Genomic DNA, 17,642 nt, shown 5'->3' with positions numbered 1-17,642 from the left:
ATGGCTGAGGTGTCAGAAGCTACTGGTACCACCACTAGTTGGTTGATATGAAAAGAAAACACAACCTTCGGAAGAAAGTGCTGACGTGTTCTCAGTTCAGCCCCATCTTCATGAAATATCAAATAAGGACTCTTGAGACAGAGCTCCTAACTCAGACACTCGTCTGCCTGAAGCCAAGGCCAACAGCATGACCACTTTTTAAGTGAGAACTTCAACTCCACCTCTTGCAGAGGCTCAAAACAGTCCGATTTAAGGAACTGCAACACCACATTAAGATCCCATGGCGCCGCAGGAGGCACAAAGGGAGGTTGGATGCGCAGAACCCCTTTCACGAACGTCTGGACCTCAGGAAGAGAAGCCAATTGTTTCTGAAAGAAAACTTTAACAAGGCCGAAATCTGAACCTCGATAGATCCTAATCTCAATCCAGCATCCACACCTGCCTGTAGAAATAGGAGAAGTCGTCCTAATTGAAACTCCACCGCAGGAAACTTCTTGGATACACACCAAGATACATATTTTCTCCAGATACGATGGTAATGTTTGGACGTTACCCCTTTCCTGGCCAGAATAAATGTGGGAATGACTTAATTGGGAATACCCTTACGGGCTAGGATCTGGCGCTCAACAGCCATGCCGTCAAACGCAACTGCGGTAAGTCCTGATAAACTAACGGCTCCTGCTGAAACAGGTCCTCAGGAAGAGGCCAAGGATCTTCCATTAATAACTCTTGAAGATCTGGATACCAAGCCCTCCTTGGTCAGTCCGGAGCAATGAGTATTGCTTGAACTCCTGTTCTTCTGATGATCTTGAGAACTTTTGGAATAAGTGGAAGTGGAGGGAACAGATACACCGACCAAAACACCCACTGGGTCACCAGTGCATCTGTCGCTATTGCTTGTGGGTCTCTTGACCTGGAACAATATTTCTGAAGCTTCTTGTTGAGGCGTGATGCCATCATATCCACTTGAGGAACAACCCAACAACTTGCCACCTCCGCAAAGACTTCTGGGTGGAGGCCCCATTCTCCTGGATGAAGATCGTGTCTGCTGAGGAAGTCTGCTTCCCAGTTGTCCACTCCCGGAATGAAAATTGCCAACAGAGCTTTTGCATGTCTTTCTGCCCAGAGGAGTATCTTTGTCACCTCTGCCATTGTTGCTCTGCTTTTTGTTCCGCCTCGACGGTTTATGTAAGCTACTGCCGTTACATTGTCTGACTGGATCTGTATGGGACGACCTTGAAGAAGGTGTGCCGCTTGATGAAGACTGTTGTACACAGCTCTCAACTCCAGAATGTTTATGTGAAGGCGAGTTTCTTAACTTGACCATCTTCCTTGGAAGCTTTCGCCTTGCGTGACTGCTCCCCATCCTCGGAGACTTGCATCCGTGGTCACCAGGATCCAGGCCTGAATCCCGAACCTGCGTCTCTCCAGGAGGTGAGAATTTTGTAGCCACCACAGGAGCGAAATTCTGGCTTTCGCTGAAAAGGTTATCCTTTGATGCATGTGGAGATGCGACCCTGATCACTTGTCCCGTTGGCCCCACTGGAAGACCCTGGCATGGAATCGGCCATATTGTAGGGCCTCGTAAGCCGCTATCATTTTCCCCAACAGGCGAATGCACTGATGAATTGATACTGTTCTTGGTCTCAAACGTTGTTTAACCATGTTCTGGATCTCCTGAGTCTTTTCCACCGGTAGAAATACTCTCTGTATCTCTGTGTCCAGTATCATTCCCAAATATGATAATCTCATTGTCGGTTCCAACTGCGATTTCGGAAAGTTGATGATCCAACCGTGCTTTTGAAGCACCTTCGGGGACAATGCTATGTTCTGGAGTAGCTTGTCCCTGGATCTCGCTTTTATGAGGAGATCGTCCAAGTATGGAATTATGTTGACTCCTTGTTTGCGAAGGAGAACCATCATCTCCGCCATCACCTTGGTGAATATTCCCTGAGCCGTGGAGAGCCCGAACGGTAATGTCTGGAATTGGTAGTGGCAATCCTGAACTGCAAACCTCAGGTATGCTTGATGTGGCGGGTAAATGGGGACATGCAAGTAAGCATCCTTGATGTCCACAGACACCAGAAATTCCTTTTCTTCCAAGCTGGAAATTGCCTCTCTCAAGGATTCCATCTTGAATTTGAACCTTTTCAAATAAAGATTCGGAGATTTTAGGTTTCAAATCGGTCTGACCGAGCCATCCGGCTTCGGCACCACAAACAGGCTTGAATAAAAAAACTTGGTTTCTTTGCAGGAACCAAGGCAATTATTTTGTGTATTGAGTTCAGGACATTTCAGGACATTCCTGAGCAGAAACTGGCAAGGCTGATTTGAAAAATCGGCATGGGGAAGGTCTTGAAATTCCAAACTGTAACCTTGGGATACTATCTGTAATATCCAAGGATCCAGGTCTGAGTGAAGCCAGACCTGGCTGAAATATAATAGACGTGCCCCCACCCGATCGCACTCCCGCAGAGGAGCCCCAGCATCATGCTGTGGCTTTTGCAGAAGTAGTTGCTGACTTCTGCTCCTGGGAGCTTGACGGTGTTGTAGCTTTTCTACCTTTTCCTCTCCCTTTTCCTGTGACAAAAGGGGTACTCTTAGCCTTTTTGTACTTGTTGGGCCGAAAGGACTGCATAGTATGAGAATATCCTTTTTTTTTTTTTTTTACTTTGCCGGTGTAGCTGCCAACGGCAGAAATGCTAACTTGCCAGATGTAGTAGTTGATATTATGGCATCTAGTTTCCAAAGAGGGCCTCACCTTTGTAGGGAAGCGCCCAATATTTCTTTTGGATTCAGCGTCAACATTCCATTGGCGGATCCAGAGCGCCCTGCGGCTGAAATCGCCATAGTAGAGGCCCTTGTGCCCAGTAAGCCTATGTCCTTCATAGCCTCAACCAAGTAACCTGCAGAATCTTTGATATGACCTATAATTTGCAGCATATCATCTTTATCGACCGTGTCAATATTAACAATTAAATTGTCTGCCAACTTTTCCACTGCGTTACCTACCCATGCAGAAGCAATCGCGGGCCTGAGTAACGTACCCGTAGCAACATAGATGGACTTTAATGTCGTCTCTAATTTGCGGTCAGCAGGTTCTTTTAATGAAGCTGACCCTGGGGCAGGTAAAATGATTTTCTTTGATAACCTAGAGACTGAGGTGTCTATCATTGGGGGTGACTCCCACTTACGCCTATCCTCTTCAGGGAAAGGGTACGCTATCCTTAGACGGAGGAAAAGTCACCACCTGTTTTTTTTTTGTTTTTTTTTTCCTCGTTTTTTTTTTTTTATTTAATTTAAAATAATCTCTTTCCTCAGGTTGTGTCAGGAAATTCCAACACCTCTTTTATAGTGACTATCATACATTGAATGCTCTTAGCCAGTTTGGGATCTACCCCCCTCAAATCTCCAGTGTCGACTTCAGTGTCGGAATCTGTGTCAGTGTCCATTTGCATAATTTGGGTCAGAGACCTTTTCTGGGAACAGGAGGGGTCCCGAGTGGGTGACGTGGAGGAATCGGCAAAACAGAGCATCCTCCACAGACTGTCTTTCTTTGTCTGTTGTTCAGACTCAGAGAATTTACATATTACTCTGCAGCTTTCACACCCACACAGGCTCAGAACACTCTTGTGCCTCCAAACTGGTTTCCTCTGGGGAAGAACTTTCTCTAGACATATTACACACGTGTACAGTCACACCACTCACACACACACACGGGAGTTATTGGGGACAGATCTACCTAAAGTCTGTCAGAGAGACCCAGAGGGGATTGCCAGTCCACACCACGCGCCCTATATGTATTACATACAATGAATATACATATATACCAAAACAGTGCTTCTTATCCAATGTGAAGCCTGCAGACTTCAATAAATTATGTGCTCCCCTTCTATTACTCCCTGGTACTTGTATCAGCGATGTGTGAGGAGAAGCAGCCTGTAGGATCAGCGCTCCGGCGTCTCTGTGAGGAGAAAATGGCGCTAAATGAGTTACAAGCAATTCTGAGGTGAAGCCCCGCCCCCTTGTAATGGCGCGGTTCAGCCACAGTAATATTTACCCCCCCCCCCGCGCGCGCCCTGCACCCTGTTCTGAGAGACATGTTGACGCACAGCGTCCCGCGCTGCGCTGGTACCATTATGCCGCCATGATGACCGGAGGGCCCCTCTCTGCAGGTCTCCGGTTAATACTCACCAGCCTTCTGACTTCTGGCTCTGTTAGGGGGTGGCGGCAGTGCTGTGGGAGTGAGCAGCAGCCAGGCAAGGGCTGTGTTCAGTACCCTTCAGGAGCTAATGGTGTCCTGTCAGTGGAAGCAGAGCCATTAAACTAACTGAGAAGTTGGTTCCTACTCTCCCCCCCCTAAGTCCCACGAAGCAGGGAAACTGTTGCCAGCAGCTTCTCTGTAAAATAAAAAACCTAACAAAGTCTTTTTCAGCAAAACTCAGTAGAGCTTCACTGATGTGCAGCCAGTCTCCCGGGCACATTTTCTAAACTGAGGTCTGGAGGAGGGGCATAGAGGGAGGAGCCAGTTCACACTGTTGAAAAGTCTTAAAGTGACGAAGGCTCCTGCGGAACACTATACCCCATGGTACTAAAATGGACCCCAGCATCCTCTGGGACGTAAGAGAAATATAAAAAAAAAGCAGCTCACTTCACTGGCTTTCAGGCAATCTTGAATGCATAAACCAGTGCAATTATTTTTGTAGTGCTTTATTTTGATGCAAGTGGCGATGTTCTTTTAGCAGATTGGGGGAAATGCAAATTGCCATAAAAATAATTAAATAAACAAAAATAAGCTATTTGGCCAAAATCTTCCATTGATAACTGTCCCCTTTAGAATAGGGTTCTCCAGTAATGTAATATTAATGCAGAGTAGCATCTTTTTATTTTTTTACTTATATATCATTATTTTGAGTTGTTTATAAAAGGGCAATAAGTCTTGTAACTTTTTCCACTTGCACCAAGAAATGTATAGCGTCTAGACTCCGGTGGTAGTTTTTGGAAGATAATTTCTTGGCCCTGATCCCCATTTTAATGACCAGTTAGAAAACCCTTCACCCCAGAGGATTATGGCTTCAACAGCCATGCCATTAAAGTAACCAAGGTAAGGTACGTATGGATGTAATAAAGGAACTTTTACTAAGAATATCTGCCTGAGTAGTTTCCTCAGAGTTTCTGCCAGTAGAAGTATGTTATACCAAGACCAACATGCCCAATCTGGAGCCACTAGAATGGTTGGAGACCCCTTCATTTTCAATTTTTGAGGTCCCAGAGAATCAAGGAAATCTGAAACGGATTTCCAAGCAGTTACCACCAAAGAGCTATCATGGCGTCCACCAGAATTGCCTGTGAATCCCTGGTCTTTGACTCATACAGCAAAAGCTTGTGGTCTAACTGAGCGGCCATCAGGACAACCTTTGGAAAAAACCCTATTGCTATACTGGCTGATTGAACACCTCTGGGTAAAGCGACCACTCCCTGGATGAATGGCATGTCAACTGAGATGGGCTTTCTAGTTTTCTGCACTTGTGATGACTATCGCCAGAATGTGCCTATCTGCTCAGCAAAAGATCTTGGCCATCTCTGCTATTGCCAAATACTCCTTGATGGTTTATAAATGTCAAGGCAGCCATCCTTCCTGGGATAATTAATTATAGAACAGTACCACAACCTTATTACATCCTAAATAAGGTAAAACTGTGACACGAGAATGTTTTTTTTCACTGATAACCGCATCTGACACTCTGTTTCATTTAGGAGAACTCACAGAATAGTGATACATTGTATTGTGATCTTTCAATTGTTTCATTTTTGAGAATTCACAGAATATTTATATATTTTATACATTGTATTGTGTGATATTCACTTCTTAAACGGACACTTTTCCATACATATATTTAATTTCTTGTAGAACGCTAAAACCCACAACCCTAATTAAAATATTATATACAGGTGCCGGGTAACCTTGCCAGGGTTTAAGCTGCACTCAAGACTACACGCTCTAACGAGTCCACATAGTAGCGCTTAATCTCTATCTTCACACTTGCAAGGCTGTGGCATTGTTGGCTTGGATCCGAAAAGGGTCTGCACTAAATACATGGCTGAGTTTTGAGCAGACTGTTTAGCTCTAGGACATTTATGGGAAGATGAACTTCATCTTGGGACTAAAGTCCCTGCAGGTGAAGACTCGGCAGTACCACTTCATATCCCAGGAACCTGGCATCCATCATCACAATGGTCCATATTCCACAGACCAGATATGGCCCGGTTTGGGGCAGTGTCTGTTCAGCCACCACAGAGTTGCCGGAGATGGCCAAAAGAAGTGTCTTGCCAGGCGAGTGTTCATCATAGCGACTGGGATAGAAGCTAGTCTGTCACTAAATACAGGTAAATGGGACTGCCTTAAAGCAAGACACCATCCTGCCCAGTAACTGCATGCAGTGGAGAGCTGATGCCCAGGTGAAAGCTTTCAGTGCCCTGTATGTCGTAACGATCAATTGCCCAAGAGTAGACACAGAAATTTGACAAAGTGTGATCAGACTAAAGCTGGACTTGGGGTAATTGAGTTACCCAGCCATGCGCCTCCTGAGTCTCTGTTGTCAATTGTATATGGGACTGGAGAAGCGCAGTTTGTACATTGTCAGCCAGTTGTCAAAGTACTGAATAACTAATCTATTTAAACAGCAAAAGCACTGCCATTACTGCAATAATCTTTGGGAGCTGTTCACCAGAATGAAAGAAAGGGACCTGAACTGGAAATGGGCACTGCCCATGACAAACTTGAACAGGCATTGGTGCACATCCCAAATCGGGTCATGGAAGTATGCATCCTTGATGTCCATGGATGAGAGAAGTTCATCTCACTCCAAGCATTGTTCTCTGAATGCAGGTATAAATTCATAGATTTTAACATGCGGACGGACTAGCCCTGTGCTGGGTGTCCCCCCGCATGTCAGTGTGCCTGATCGTAGCCCTGCAAAATTTTGCAGGGCTACAGTCAGGTCTGAATTAGGCCCTGAGTTGGGGTGTAGTATGGTTTGCCGGCGGTCGGGGTCCCGGCCGCCGGCATACAGACAGCTGGGCGAGCGCAAATGAGCCCCTTGCGGGCTCGCCATGCTGCGGGCACGGTGCGCCACGCTATCTATACTCCCTTCAGGGGGAGAAAAGATGTCTGTATGCCGGCGGTCGAGATTCTGGCGTCGGTATGGTGGTCGCCGGGAGCCCGGCCGCCGGCAACCTTAAGACCACCCCCTGAGTTGTGATGGCTGCCTCATACTGCCTGCTTGCCCCTTTGGTGAACACTTTGGGAACCACAAGATTAATCCTTGAAGGGAGGATCCCTGGTTCTACCGGACACTGGAAAGGACTCTGGCCCTTAAATTTCTCAGTCATGACTGGCAGGAAAGTACACCACAGATTACAAAACCTGCAAAGGGCAAGGCCTTCTTAGATTGTCTCTGCCTCCAAGCATTTAAGCTTGTGTAAATCGGGCTGCTATTGCTAAAGCAGAAATTAGGGTTAAGCCAAGTGAAGTGGTGTATCCATATATGTCTAGACATCCATGGTATAGTCCACTAATGAAAGCAGGTTTGGTTGTAAACCTCTGGATTTCAACACAGAACTTAACTATTGGACCATCTTTCAGCTGTCACTGTAACCCAAACACGCTACATTTTATATCACAATTTCCTGCTTTCTCACCATCTTTTTCTCAGTATTTCGCAGTTTAAAAAAAATAATAATATGCAGTTGGGATGATTCTGCACCAGTTACAAAAGTATAGAAAAGAAATATATGACCAGAAATCAACAATTAGAGGTATTTTCCTGAATATGTAACTCTGGTGGTGCACCCTAAGTCAAACAGCATAACTATTCAAGCAGGGCAGAGGAGAAGCAAGACTCTTTGTGGGTGCACTCTTAAATAGATATACAATGATAAAGATGAAATAATTGATTCGTTAAAACGTACACTTTTAATAAATACTACTTAAAATAGAGTAAAGGTATCCAGAATTAAAGACAAACAACATTCAATATAAAAACTTCGGTCTCTGATTGTCAACGTATCTGTGTATTAAACTCAATCGCATCAGAGTCTATAACCATTGGGACTGAAGTGGTCACGCCTGCAAACAGATATTTGATAGAGACCTTGTGGTCTATACAGTGTGGATTCACGGAGATATCACTTGTGTCAACAACACTGAACCAGGTATCAATACTCAAAGGGTGAAAGTCCAGTAGAATAAAAGTTTGGAAGAAAGTCTAGAGCAGCGATTCTGCTGTCAATGTTAGGCATGGAGTCTTATAATGAACAAATGTTTCTACTAAACTTAGTATTCCGAGGTGGTCTCCTGACCAAAACCAACAGTTTAGCTTCCAAGTTCGGACGGTATTGGGCGTTATCAGTGTGGTATGATAGTAGAAAATTAAAGGACGCAACCACTCCTTGGCTCATTGATGAGAGATCACTTAGAAAAAGGAGTCACATAGAGAAAGTGGGAATAAACAAAATGGTGGATCTGCTGCCAGATAAAACGGCTAGGTGTAAATACACTCATGCTGCGTCCCCGGATCACTGGTGAGAGTCCACGAGCAAGATATAAAAATATTGCATACAGGTGTGAAATTGCCAAAATTAATATCGGTTGTGAAAGAACCTGAATATAGACAGGATCATTTTTATGTAAAGCACCTGTGTTTGAGTATACACACTATGGAGAAAGTGAAAAAAGAAATATTGCATATAGGTGACGATAGTCATCCCCATTTGTGGTTGTTGCCATACAGTACATCAACCAAAAACTCCAAGTGGAATAGGTAATGGACTACCTGCATGAGTGTCACAATTCACAGTGGAGGCTGTATAAGTGTCACTTAATGCAAAATCAGCCAATTAACACACTGATGCAGGTGTCACTATGTAGTAAATGTAAGGTAACCTATCTCTTGGTATTTGAGGAGCAAAGAGTAATGCAAGTGCCTGAAAACTAATAAATCACAATTGATATTGGTCACTGTGATGCGTATGAGTCTCAAAAAAATCCTGGGTATACAGGGATCAAAAAGAAATCATTTAAGGCACAATGGGCAAATAGTAAAACACCATGCACTATTATATTAGCAGGATAAAGCCCGTCAGCAAAAGTTTAGTGCACCGTGAGTCCGGGACCAAATACGGCCAGAACGGACATAGGAGCACCAAATATAACTACAACGCCGTACACAATGTGTCAGCGGGATAACCTGTTCAGTGGGGATAGATGCGCCGTGAGTACGGGACCAGGTGTGGCTATAGCGGACAACGGAAGACCGGTTTCACCCTCACAAGGGCTTGATCACTTCCGGATGTTTTTTTTTTTTTTTTTTTAAACAGCAACTTTTTCAAATAAATTAATAAAAGTTACTTTTTATTTCTAGGTGTAGACACCAAGACAAATCTTTTTTTCTTCTGTGTTGCATATGCCATACTTATGCAGGAATGCCTTTACTCAGCTCAACACCTTCCCTTGGCTTATGCAAATATCTCCTCTACAGCAAATGGAGTCCTAGTGGGTGGAAAGCTTGATGTACTTACACACACAATGAGGTGCCCGAGTAGAACTAAAGCTGATTTTGTGCTGCACACTGGTTTTGTTTCATTTTAGTGTTTTTTGTATTAATATTATAATGATTAAAATATATGGTCACACAAATACTCAGGGGTCAATTCAATTAGCCGCAATATGATTTTGTAGGTGCGAGTCTTCGCAGCAGCGGCCGCACTGTACAGCAGAGATCGAGTGCCGTTGCCGGTGTTTAAACCGTGCGGCAACGGCACTTCGCACCCATCGCACATAATTGGATTAGTACCCTAAACCTGTTTCCTGGGCTTTGGTGTTATCCTGCAGGTAGCATGCATCTCTACTACTTTTCTCTAACGTCCTAGTGGATGGTGGGGACTCCGTAAGGACCATGGGGAATAGACCGGCTCCGCAGGAGACTGGGCACTCTAAGAAAGATTTAGTACTACTGGTGTGCACTGGCTCCTCCCTCTATGCCCCTCCTCCAGACCTCAGTTAGAATCTGTGCCCGGCCAGAGCTGGGTGCTTTTAGTGGGCTCTCCTGAGCTTGCTAATAAGAAAGTATTTTAGTTAGGTTTTTTAATTTCAGAGAGCTTCTGCTGGCAACAGACTCTCTGCTACGTGGGACTGAGGGGAGAGAAGCAAACCCACTAACTGCGGCTAGGTTGCGCTTCTTAGGCTACTGGACACCATTAGCTCCAGAGGGTTCGAACACAGGATCTTAACCTTGGTCGTCCGTTCCCGGAGCCGCGCCGCCGTCCCCCTCGCAGAGCCAGAAGACAGAAGCCGGCAGAAGCAAGAAGACATCGAAATCGGCGGCAGAAGACTCCTGTCTTCCCATGAGGTAGCGCACAGCACTGCAGCTGTGCGCCATTGCTCCCACACTAACCCACACACTCCGGTCACTGTAGGGTGCAGGGCGCAGGGGGGGGCGCCCTGGGCAGCAATTAAGTACCTCCTGGCAAAAGCAGCATATATACAGTTGGACACTTATATGCATGAGCCCCCGCCATTAATTTTACACAAAATCGCGGGAGAAGCCCGCCGCTGAGGGGGCGGGGCCTTCTTTCTCAGCACTCACCAGCGCCATTTTCTCTCCACAGCTCCGCTGAGAGGAAGCTCCCCAGGCTTATCCCTGCACGATAGAGAGGGTGTAAAAGAGAGGGGGGCACATAACTTTGGCGTAAAAACAATATATACAGCAGCTACTGGCTTAACACTAAGTTACTGTGTGATTCCTGGGTCATATAGCGCTGGGGTGTGTGCTGGCATACTCTCTCTCTGTCTCCCCAAAGGGCCTTGTGGGGGAACTGTCTTCAAATAGAGCATCCCCTGTGTGTGTGGTGTGTCGGTGCGTGTGTGTCGACATGTCTGAGGTAAAAGGCTCCCCTAAGGAGGAGATGGAGCAAATATGTGTGTGAGAGGTTCTCCGTCGACAACGCCGACACCTGTTTGGATATGTATAAGTGCTGAGGTGAATTTATTGCACAAGTGATTGGAGAACAGCCAGGAAATCTACCCATGTCTGTCCCTGTGTCACAGAGACCTTCAGTCTCTCACAATGCTCACTATCCAAAATAATAAACACTGATATCGACAGGGAGTTTGACTCCAGTGTCGACTACGATAATGCAAAGTTACAGCCAAGATGGCTGAAAGGTATTCAATATATGATTATTGTAATAAAAGATGATTTGCATATCACTGATGACTCATTTGTCCCTGACACAAGGGTACACATGTTAAGGGGAAGAAAGCTGAGGTAAATTTCCCTCCTCTCATGAGGAAAAAGAGCGGGAATCTGCAGACAAGAGACTGCAGCTTCCCACAAAAAATTCTCAGGCAGTATCCTTTCCCCACTAGGGCCAGGATGTGTTGGGAATCTTCCCCTAGGGTGTCCTGTTTGCACAGAAGGTAGCACTAGCTATTCTCAGGGATCCTGCAGATAGCGTGCACATTCTAGTATACTACTCAGACCGGCGATTGTGTCGGCATGGGTTTATAGCGCTGTGGCAGCGTGGACAGGTACCTTATCAGCAGAGATTGAGACCCTAGTATGCATATACATATATATATATTAAAGATGCTGTCTTAAGTGATAGAGATATATATATATATATATATATATATATATATATATATATATATATATATATATATATATATATATATATATATATATATATATAAACATGCCCAAAGAGATAGCCAAAGCTATGTCGATTTCTGCTTGACGTGTCCTGTAGAATATGCTATGGACAGATGATGCCGACTTAAGAGGCATGTGGAAGGCTGAGGATTGTGTGGAGAAGGGTTCTCGGACCTGGTCTACACAGCTATAGCTGGTAATTCTGATATTTTGCCTTATATTCCTGCACAGCCTAGGAAAACACGACATTATCAAATGCAGCCTTTCGAATAAAGAAGCCAGAAAGTCCGAGGTGCGTCCTTTCTTGCCAGAGGCGGGGGCACAGGAAAGAAGCTGCACAACACAGCTAGTTCTCAGGAACAGAAGTCCTCCCCGGCCTCTACAAAAATCCACCGCAAGGCGGAGCTAGGCCCGGTGGGGGCACGCCTTCGCCAGTTCAGCCACAAGTGGGTTCACTCCCTGTTAGATCCCTGGGCAATAGATATTGTGTCTCAGGGATACAAGCTGGACTTTGAGAAGATGCCCCCTCACCGACGGCCCTGCCGGCTTCCCCCCACGAGAGGGAAACAATGTTAACAGCAAATCATAAATTGTATCTTCAACAGGTGGTGGTCAAGGTTCCCCTCCTTCAACAAGGAGGGGGTTATTATTCGACCATGTTGTAGTCCCGAAACCAGACGGTTCGGTCGGACCCATATTGAATTTAAAATCCCTGAACATATACCTGAAAGGGTTCAAGTTCAAGATGGAATCGCTAAGAGCGGTTATTGCAAGCCTGAAAGGGGGAGATTTTATGGTGACTCGGGACATAAAGGATGCATACCTTCATGTCCCCATTTATCCACCTCATCAGGCGTACCTCAGAATTGCGGTACGGGATGGTCATTACCAATTTCATATGTTGCCGTTTGGTCTCTCCACGGCCTTGAGAATATTCACCAAGGTTATGGCGGAAATGATGGTGCTCCTGCGGAAGCAAGGTGTCACTATTATCACGTACTTGGACGATCTCCTCATAAAAGCGAGATCAAGAGAGCAGTTGCTGAACAGCGTATCACTTTCTCTGGAAGTGAAACGGCAACACGGCTGGATTCTATATATTCCAAAGTCGCAGTTGGTTCTTACAGCTCATCTGCCTCTCCTAGGCATGATCCTAGACACAGACCAGAAAAGGGTTTATCTCCCGATAGAGAGAGCTCAGAAGCTCGTGACACTGGTCAGGAATCTATTAAAACCAAAACAGGTGTCAGTGCATCACTGCACTCGAGTCCTGGGAAGGAGGGTGGCATCATTCGAGGCCATTCCCTTCGGCAGGTTCCATAGGAGGACCTTCCAATGGGACTTACTGGACAAGTGGTCCGGATCACATCTTCGGATGCATCGGTTAATCACCCTATCCCCCAGAGCCAGGGTGTCTCTCCTGTGGTGACTGCAGAGTGCTCACCTTCTCGAAGGTCGCAGATTCGGCATTCAGGACTGGGTCCTGGTGACCACGGATGCAAGCCTCCGAGGGTGGGGGGCAGTCACACAGGGAAGAAATTTCCAAGGGCTGTGGTCAAGGCAGGAGACTTGCCTTCACATCAATATCCTGGAACTAAGGGCCATATACAACGCCCTAAGTCAAGCGGAGACCCTGCTTCGCGAGCAACTGGTTCTGATCCAGTCAGACCGCAGTGGCTCATGTAAACCGCCAAGGCGGCACAAGGAGCAGGGTGGCGATGGTAGAAGCCACCAGAATTCTTCACTGGGCGGAGAATCACGTAAGCGCACTGTCAGCAGTGTTCATTCCGGGAGTGGACAACTGGGAAGCAGACTTCCTCAGCAGGCACGACCTCCACCCGGGAGAGTGGGGACTTCATCAGGAAGTCTTCACGCAGATTCCAAATCGATGGGAACTGCCACAGGTGGACATGATGGCGTCCCGCCTCAACAAAAAGCTAAAAACGTATTGCGCCAGGTCAAGGGACCCTCAGGCGATAGCTTTGGACGAATTAGTAACACCGTGGGTGTTCCAGTCGGTCTATGTGTTTTCTCCTCTTCCTCTCATACCAAAGGTGCTGAGAATTGTAAGAAAAAGAGGAGTGAGAACAATACTCATTGTTCTGGATTGGCCAAGAAGGACTTGGTACCCGGAACTGCAAGAAATGCTCACAGAGGACCCATGGCCTCTGCCTCTCAGACAGGACCTGTTGCAACAAGGGCCCTGTCTGTTTCAAGACTTACCGCGGCTGCGTTTGACGGCATGGCGGTTGAACGCCGGATCCTAGCGGAAAAAGGCATTTCGGATGAAGTTATTCCTACGCTGATAAAGCCTAGGAAGGACGTGACGGCAAAGCATTATCACCGTATATGGCGAAAATATGTTGCTTGGTGTGAGGCCAGGAAGGCCCCTACAGAGGAATTCCAGCTGGGTCGATTCCTGCACTTCCTACAGTCAGGTGTGACTATGGGCCTAAAATTAGGGTCCATAAAGGTCCAGATTTCGGCCCTATCCATTTTCTTTCAAAAAGAACTGGCTTCACTGCCTGAGGTTCAGACGTTTGTTAAGGGAGTGCTGCATATTCAGCCCCCTTTTGTGCCACCGGTGGCACCTTGGGATCTTAACGTGGTGTTGGGTTTCCTGAAATCCCACTGGTTTGAGCCACTTAAGACTGTGGAGCTAAAGTATCTCACGTGGAAAGTGGTCATGCTGTTGGCCTTAGCTTCGGCTAGGCGTGTGTCAGAAGTGGCGGCTTTGTCATGTAAAAGCCCCTATCTGGTTTTCCATATGGACAGGGCAGAATTGCGGACTCGTCCGTAATTTCTGCCAAAGCTGGTGTCATCTTTTCATTTGAACCAACCTATTGTGGTGCCTGCGGCTACTTGTGACTTGGAGGATTCCAAGCTGTTTGACGTAGTCCAGGCTTTGAAGATTTAGGTAACCAGAACGGCTGGAGTCTGGAAGACTGACTCGCTGTTTATCCTGTATGCATCCAACAAGCTGGGTGCTCCTGCTTCAAAGCAAACTATTGCTCGCTGGATCTGTAACACGATTCAGCAGGCACATTCTGCGGCTGGATTGCCGCATCCAAAATCAGTGAATGCCCATTCCACAAGGAAGGTGGGCTCTTCTTGGGCGGCTGCCCGAGGGGTCTCTGCATTACAGCTTTGCCGAGCTGCTACTTGGTCGGGTTCAAACACCTTTGCAAAATTCTACAAGTTTGATACCCTGGCTGAGGAGGACCTTGTGTTTGCCCATTCGGTGCTGCAGAGTCATCCGCACTCTCCCGCCCGTTTGGGAGCTTTGGTATAATCCCCATGGTCCTTATGGAGTCCCCAGCATCCACTAGGACGTTAGAGAAAATAAGATTTTACTCACCGGTAAATCTATTTCTCGTAGTCCGTAGTGGATGCTGGGTGCCCGTCCCAAGTGCGGACTTTCTGCAATACGTGTATATAGTTATTGCTTACTAAAGGGTTAAGTTATGTTGGCATCCATTGGTTGATGCTCTGTTGTTTGTTCATACTGTTAACTGGGTAAGTTTATCACAAGTTATACGGTGTGATTGGTGTGGCTGGTATGAGTCTTACCCTGGGTTCCAAAATCCTTTCCTTGTAATGTCAGCTCTTCCGGGCACAGTTTCCTTAACTGAGGTCTGGAGGAGGGGCATAGAGGGAGGAGCCAGTGCACACCAGTAGTACTAAATCTTTCTTAGAGTGCCCAGTCTCCTGCGGAGCCTGTCTATTCCCCATGATCCTTACGGAGTCCCCAGCATCCACTACGGACTACGAGAAATAGATTTACCGGTGAGTAAAATCTTATTTTCTTTATGGCTACAGCTATTGTATTTTTAGTAGCGCTATTCGGACAGCAGACTTTTTTTTTTTTTTTTTTCTTTATGTGGTTAAGCCTTATGTATTCATGTTACATTTTGTTTTTCTCTTTTAGATTAAGGATGTCCGGGATCACAAATTAGACAATCGTATGGAATCTTTCTTTGTAGCAGAGACAATCAAATATCTCTATCTGTTGTTTGATCCGGATAACTTCATCCACAACGATGGTTCAGAATTTGACCTAGTTGTGACTCCCTACGGGGAATGTATACTTGGGGCTGGTGGCTATGTGTTTAATACAGAAGCCCATCCAATTGACCCAGCAGCACTGCATTGCTGTAAGAAGCATAATACGGAGAAGTGGGAAGTAGAAGACCTGGTGAGAGAATTCTTCTTTGGAAAAGCAAAGGAGGAGGTCAGAAAAGAAGCCACTCAAGATCAAAGCCAACAGGATTTGTTTCCTTCTAGAGTACAGAACAGAACAAACCTCAAACGCACATCGCTGCTTCGTTGTCCTAGTCAACCATTTAGCTCTAAACTTTCAATTTTAGGACAGGTGTTTCTGGAATAAATCTGGCTAGATTATTTGGTGGTTCAAATTATCGTACACACTTTTTTTTTTTTTTGTTCTGTCTTTTGGTCCTATGTTTATCTCGAGAGGCATTTGACATGCCGGCTGACAGGATCCCTGCACTCAGTATACCGGCGCCGGAATCCTGATAGCTGACATATTGACAACTATTCTCCCTCTTGCGGTGTCCACGACAACCCTGGAGGGAGAATAAATAGCGTAACATGCCACCGTGCCCGTGGTGAGCGCAGTGAGCCTGCAAGGGCCTCTTTTGCGCTCTCCCCACTGCCTGGGCGCCGTGATCCCAAGAGCCGGCATAATGTAGTACACCCATTTATTCTATACAGCCTGAGGCCTTGATTTTTCCTTATAACTTTTGATTTCCATAAAAATCACATTACAGACTAAAGCATTCCCCATCCTGATGTTTTGAACAATGCTGTACATGCACAAGAGTATTATTAAACTTAGAAAACAACTCTTCCTCAACAGAACGAGATTGCACCTGGTATTGTACAGTGTCTGGTTTTGCTGTGATGCACACCTTTAGGTTTTTATAACCTACTCTGAGTTCTTGCTGTAGTAAAATGATCAACTTTCACCAGCCAAAGTCTTCCCATGGGGATTCCCAATGATCACATGACCCTGCAGCTACAACACTTCAACCTGCATCTAACGGACAATTGTTTACTACATTTATTTTATTTTTTGCTTTGTCTTTTACTACATTCTTACTGTGGAAATGCAAATTTGCAGTAACACTTAAAAAAAAAAAAATCACCTATTTATTGCCTGTTTCATCAGTCTGACCACATAGGCTCAATAAAAGATCATAACTACTTCATGATAGGTCACATATTTTTTTAAATATTCCATACTGTAATTTAATGTTGAACAGCATTAGTTAAAGGATAATTCAAGTACCTTCGGTGATGTATATTAAGTTCAACATATGCAAACAAGTATGTTTGCAATTACAACATGGCACCGTAAGCTTTTTGGAGATCTCTCCTCCTGTAGAATAATTGATTACTCTTGGGACTGTCTGGTCAACTCTATTCATGTTTTAATTTAAATTTTGTTGGTTCTCTGCAAGTGTTGGCTCTGTGCATGATTCAGTCTCTAGCTGATGTAACCAGGCTGCAGGCAGCTGTAGTAATCATGTCAAAGGGAAACAATAAATAGAGGATGTATGTTTGCAATGGACTGTGTGAATGGTATTTTGTTTCTGCAGTCATTAAATCTAGTGCAGACATGTCAAATTCGCGGCCTGCGGGCCGCATGTGGCCCTTACTGCCTACTTTTGCGGCCCGCGCACAGGACTGGCCCCCAGCCTATGTATGCCAGTCCAGAGCACCGGCTGCATATCACATACATGTAAGCGGCGTGCCAGTTGCAGGGTACCGCTGCAGTATGTTATAGAATAGTGGCGTCCGGCCCGTGCTGTCTCCAGATCTCCCTTGGTCCACACCGTGCAGGAGGCGGCGCAAAGAAAAGAGGGTGGGACCAAGGGAGATTCGGAGACAGCACGGGCCGGACGT

The 17,642-nt window shown here is 45.8% G+C and overlaps 1 protein-coding gene across 1 annotated transcript in view; it reads left to right on the top strand.

Moving 5' to 3' along the window:
• Nucleotides 1–17,303, top strand: part of EDEM2 (ER degradation enhancing alpha-mannosidase like protein 2) — a 71,681-nt gene extending 54,378 nt beyond the window's left edge. Inside the window, exon 11 of the mRNA XM_063960145.1 lies at nt 15,643–17,303. Coding sequence (XP_063816215.1) covers nt 15,643–16,101 — 459 coding nt within the window. The 3' untranslated portion in view covers nt 16,102–17,303. The remainder of the gene's footprint in view (nt 1–15,642) is intronic.
• Nucleotides 17,304–17,642: the final 339 nt, after the last annotated feature.

Source organism: Pseudophryne corroboree, chromosome 3 (assembly GCF_028390025.1).
Source record: "Pseudophryne corroboree isolate aPseCor3 chromosome 3, aPseCor3.hap2, whole genome shotgun sequence".
Classification (NCBI taxonomy): Eukaryota; Metazoa; Chordata; class Amphibia; order Anura; family Myobatrachidae; genus Pseudophryne; species Pseudophryne corroboree.
This window is presented reverse-complemented; position numbering and strand designations above follow the sequence as displayed.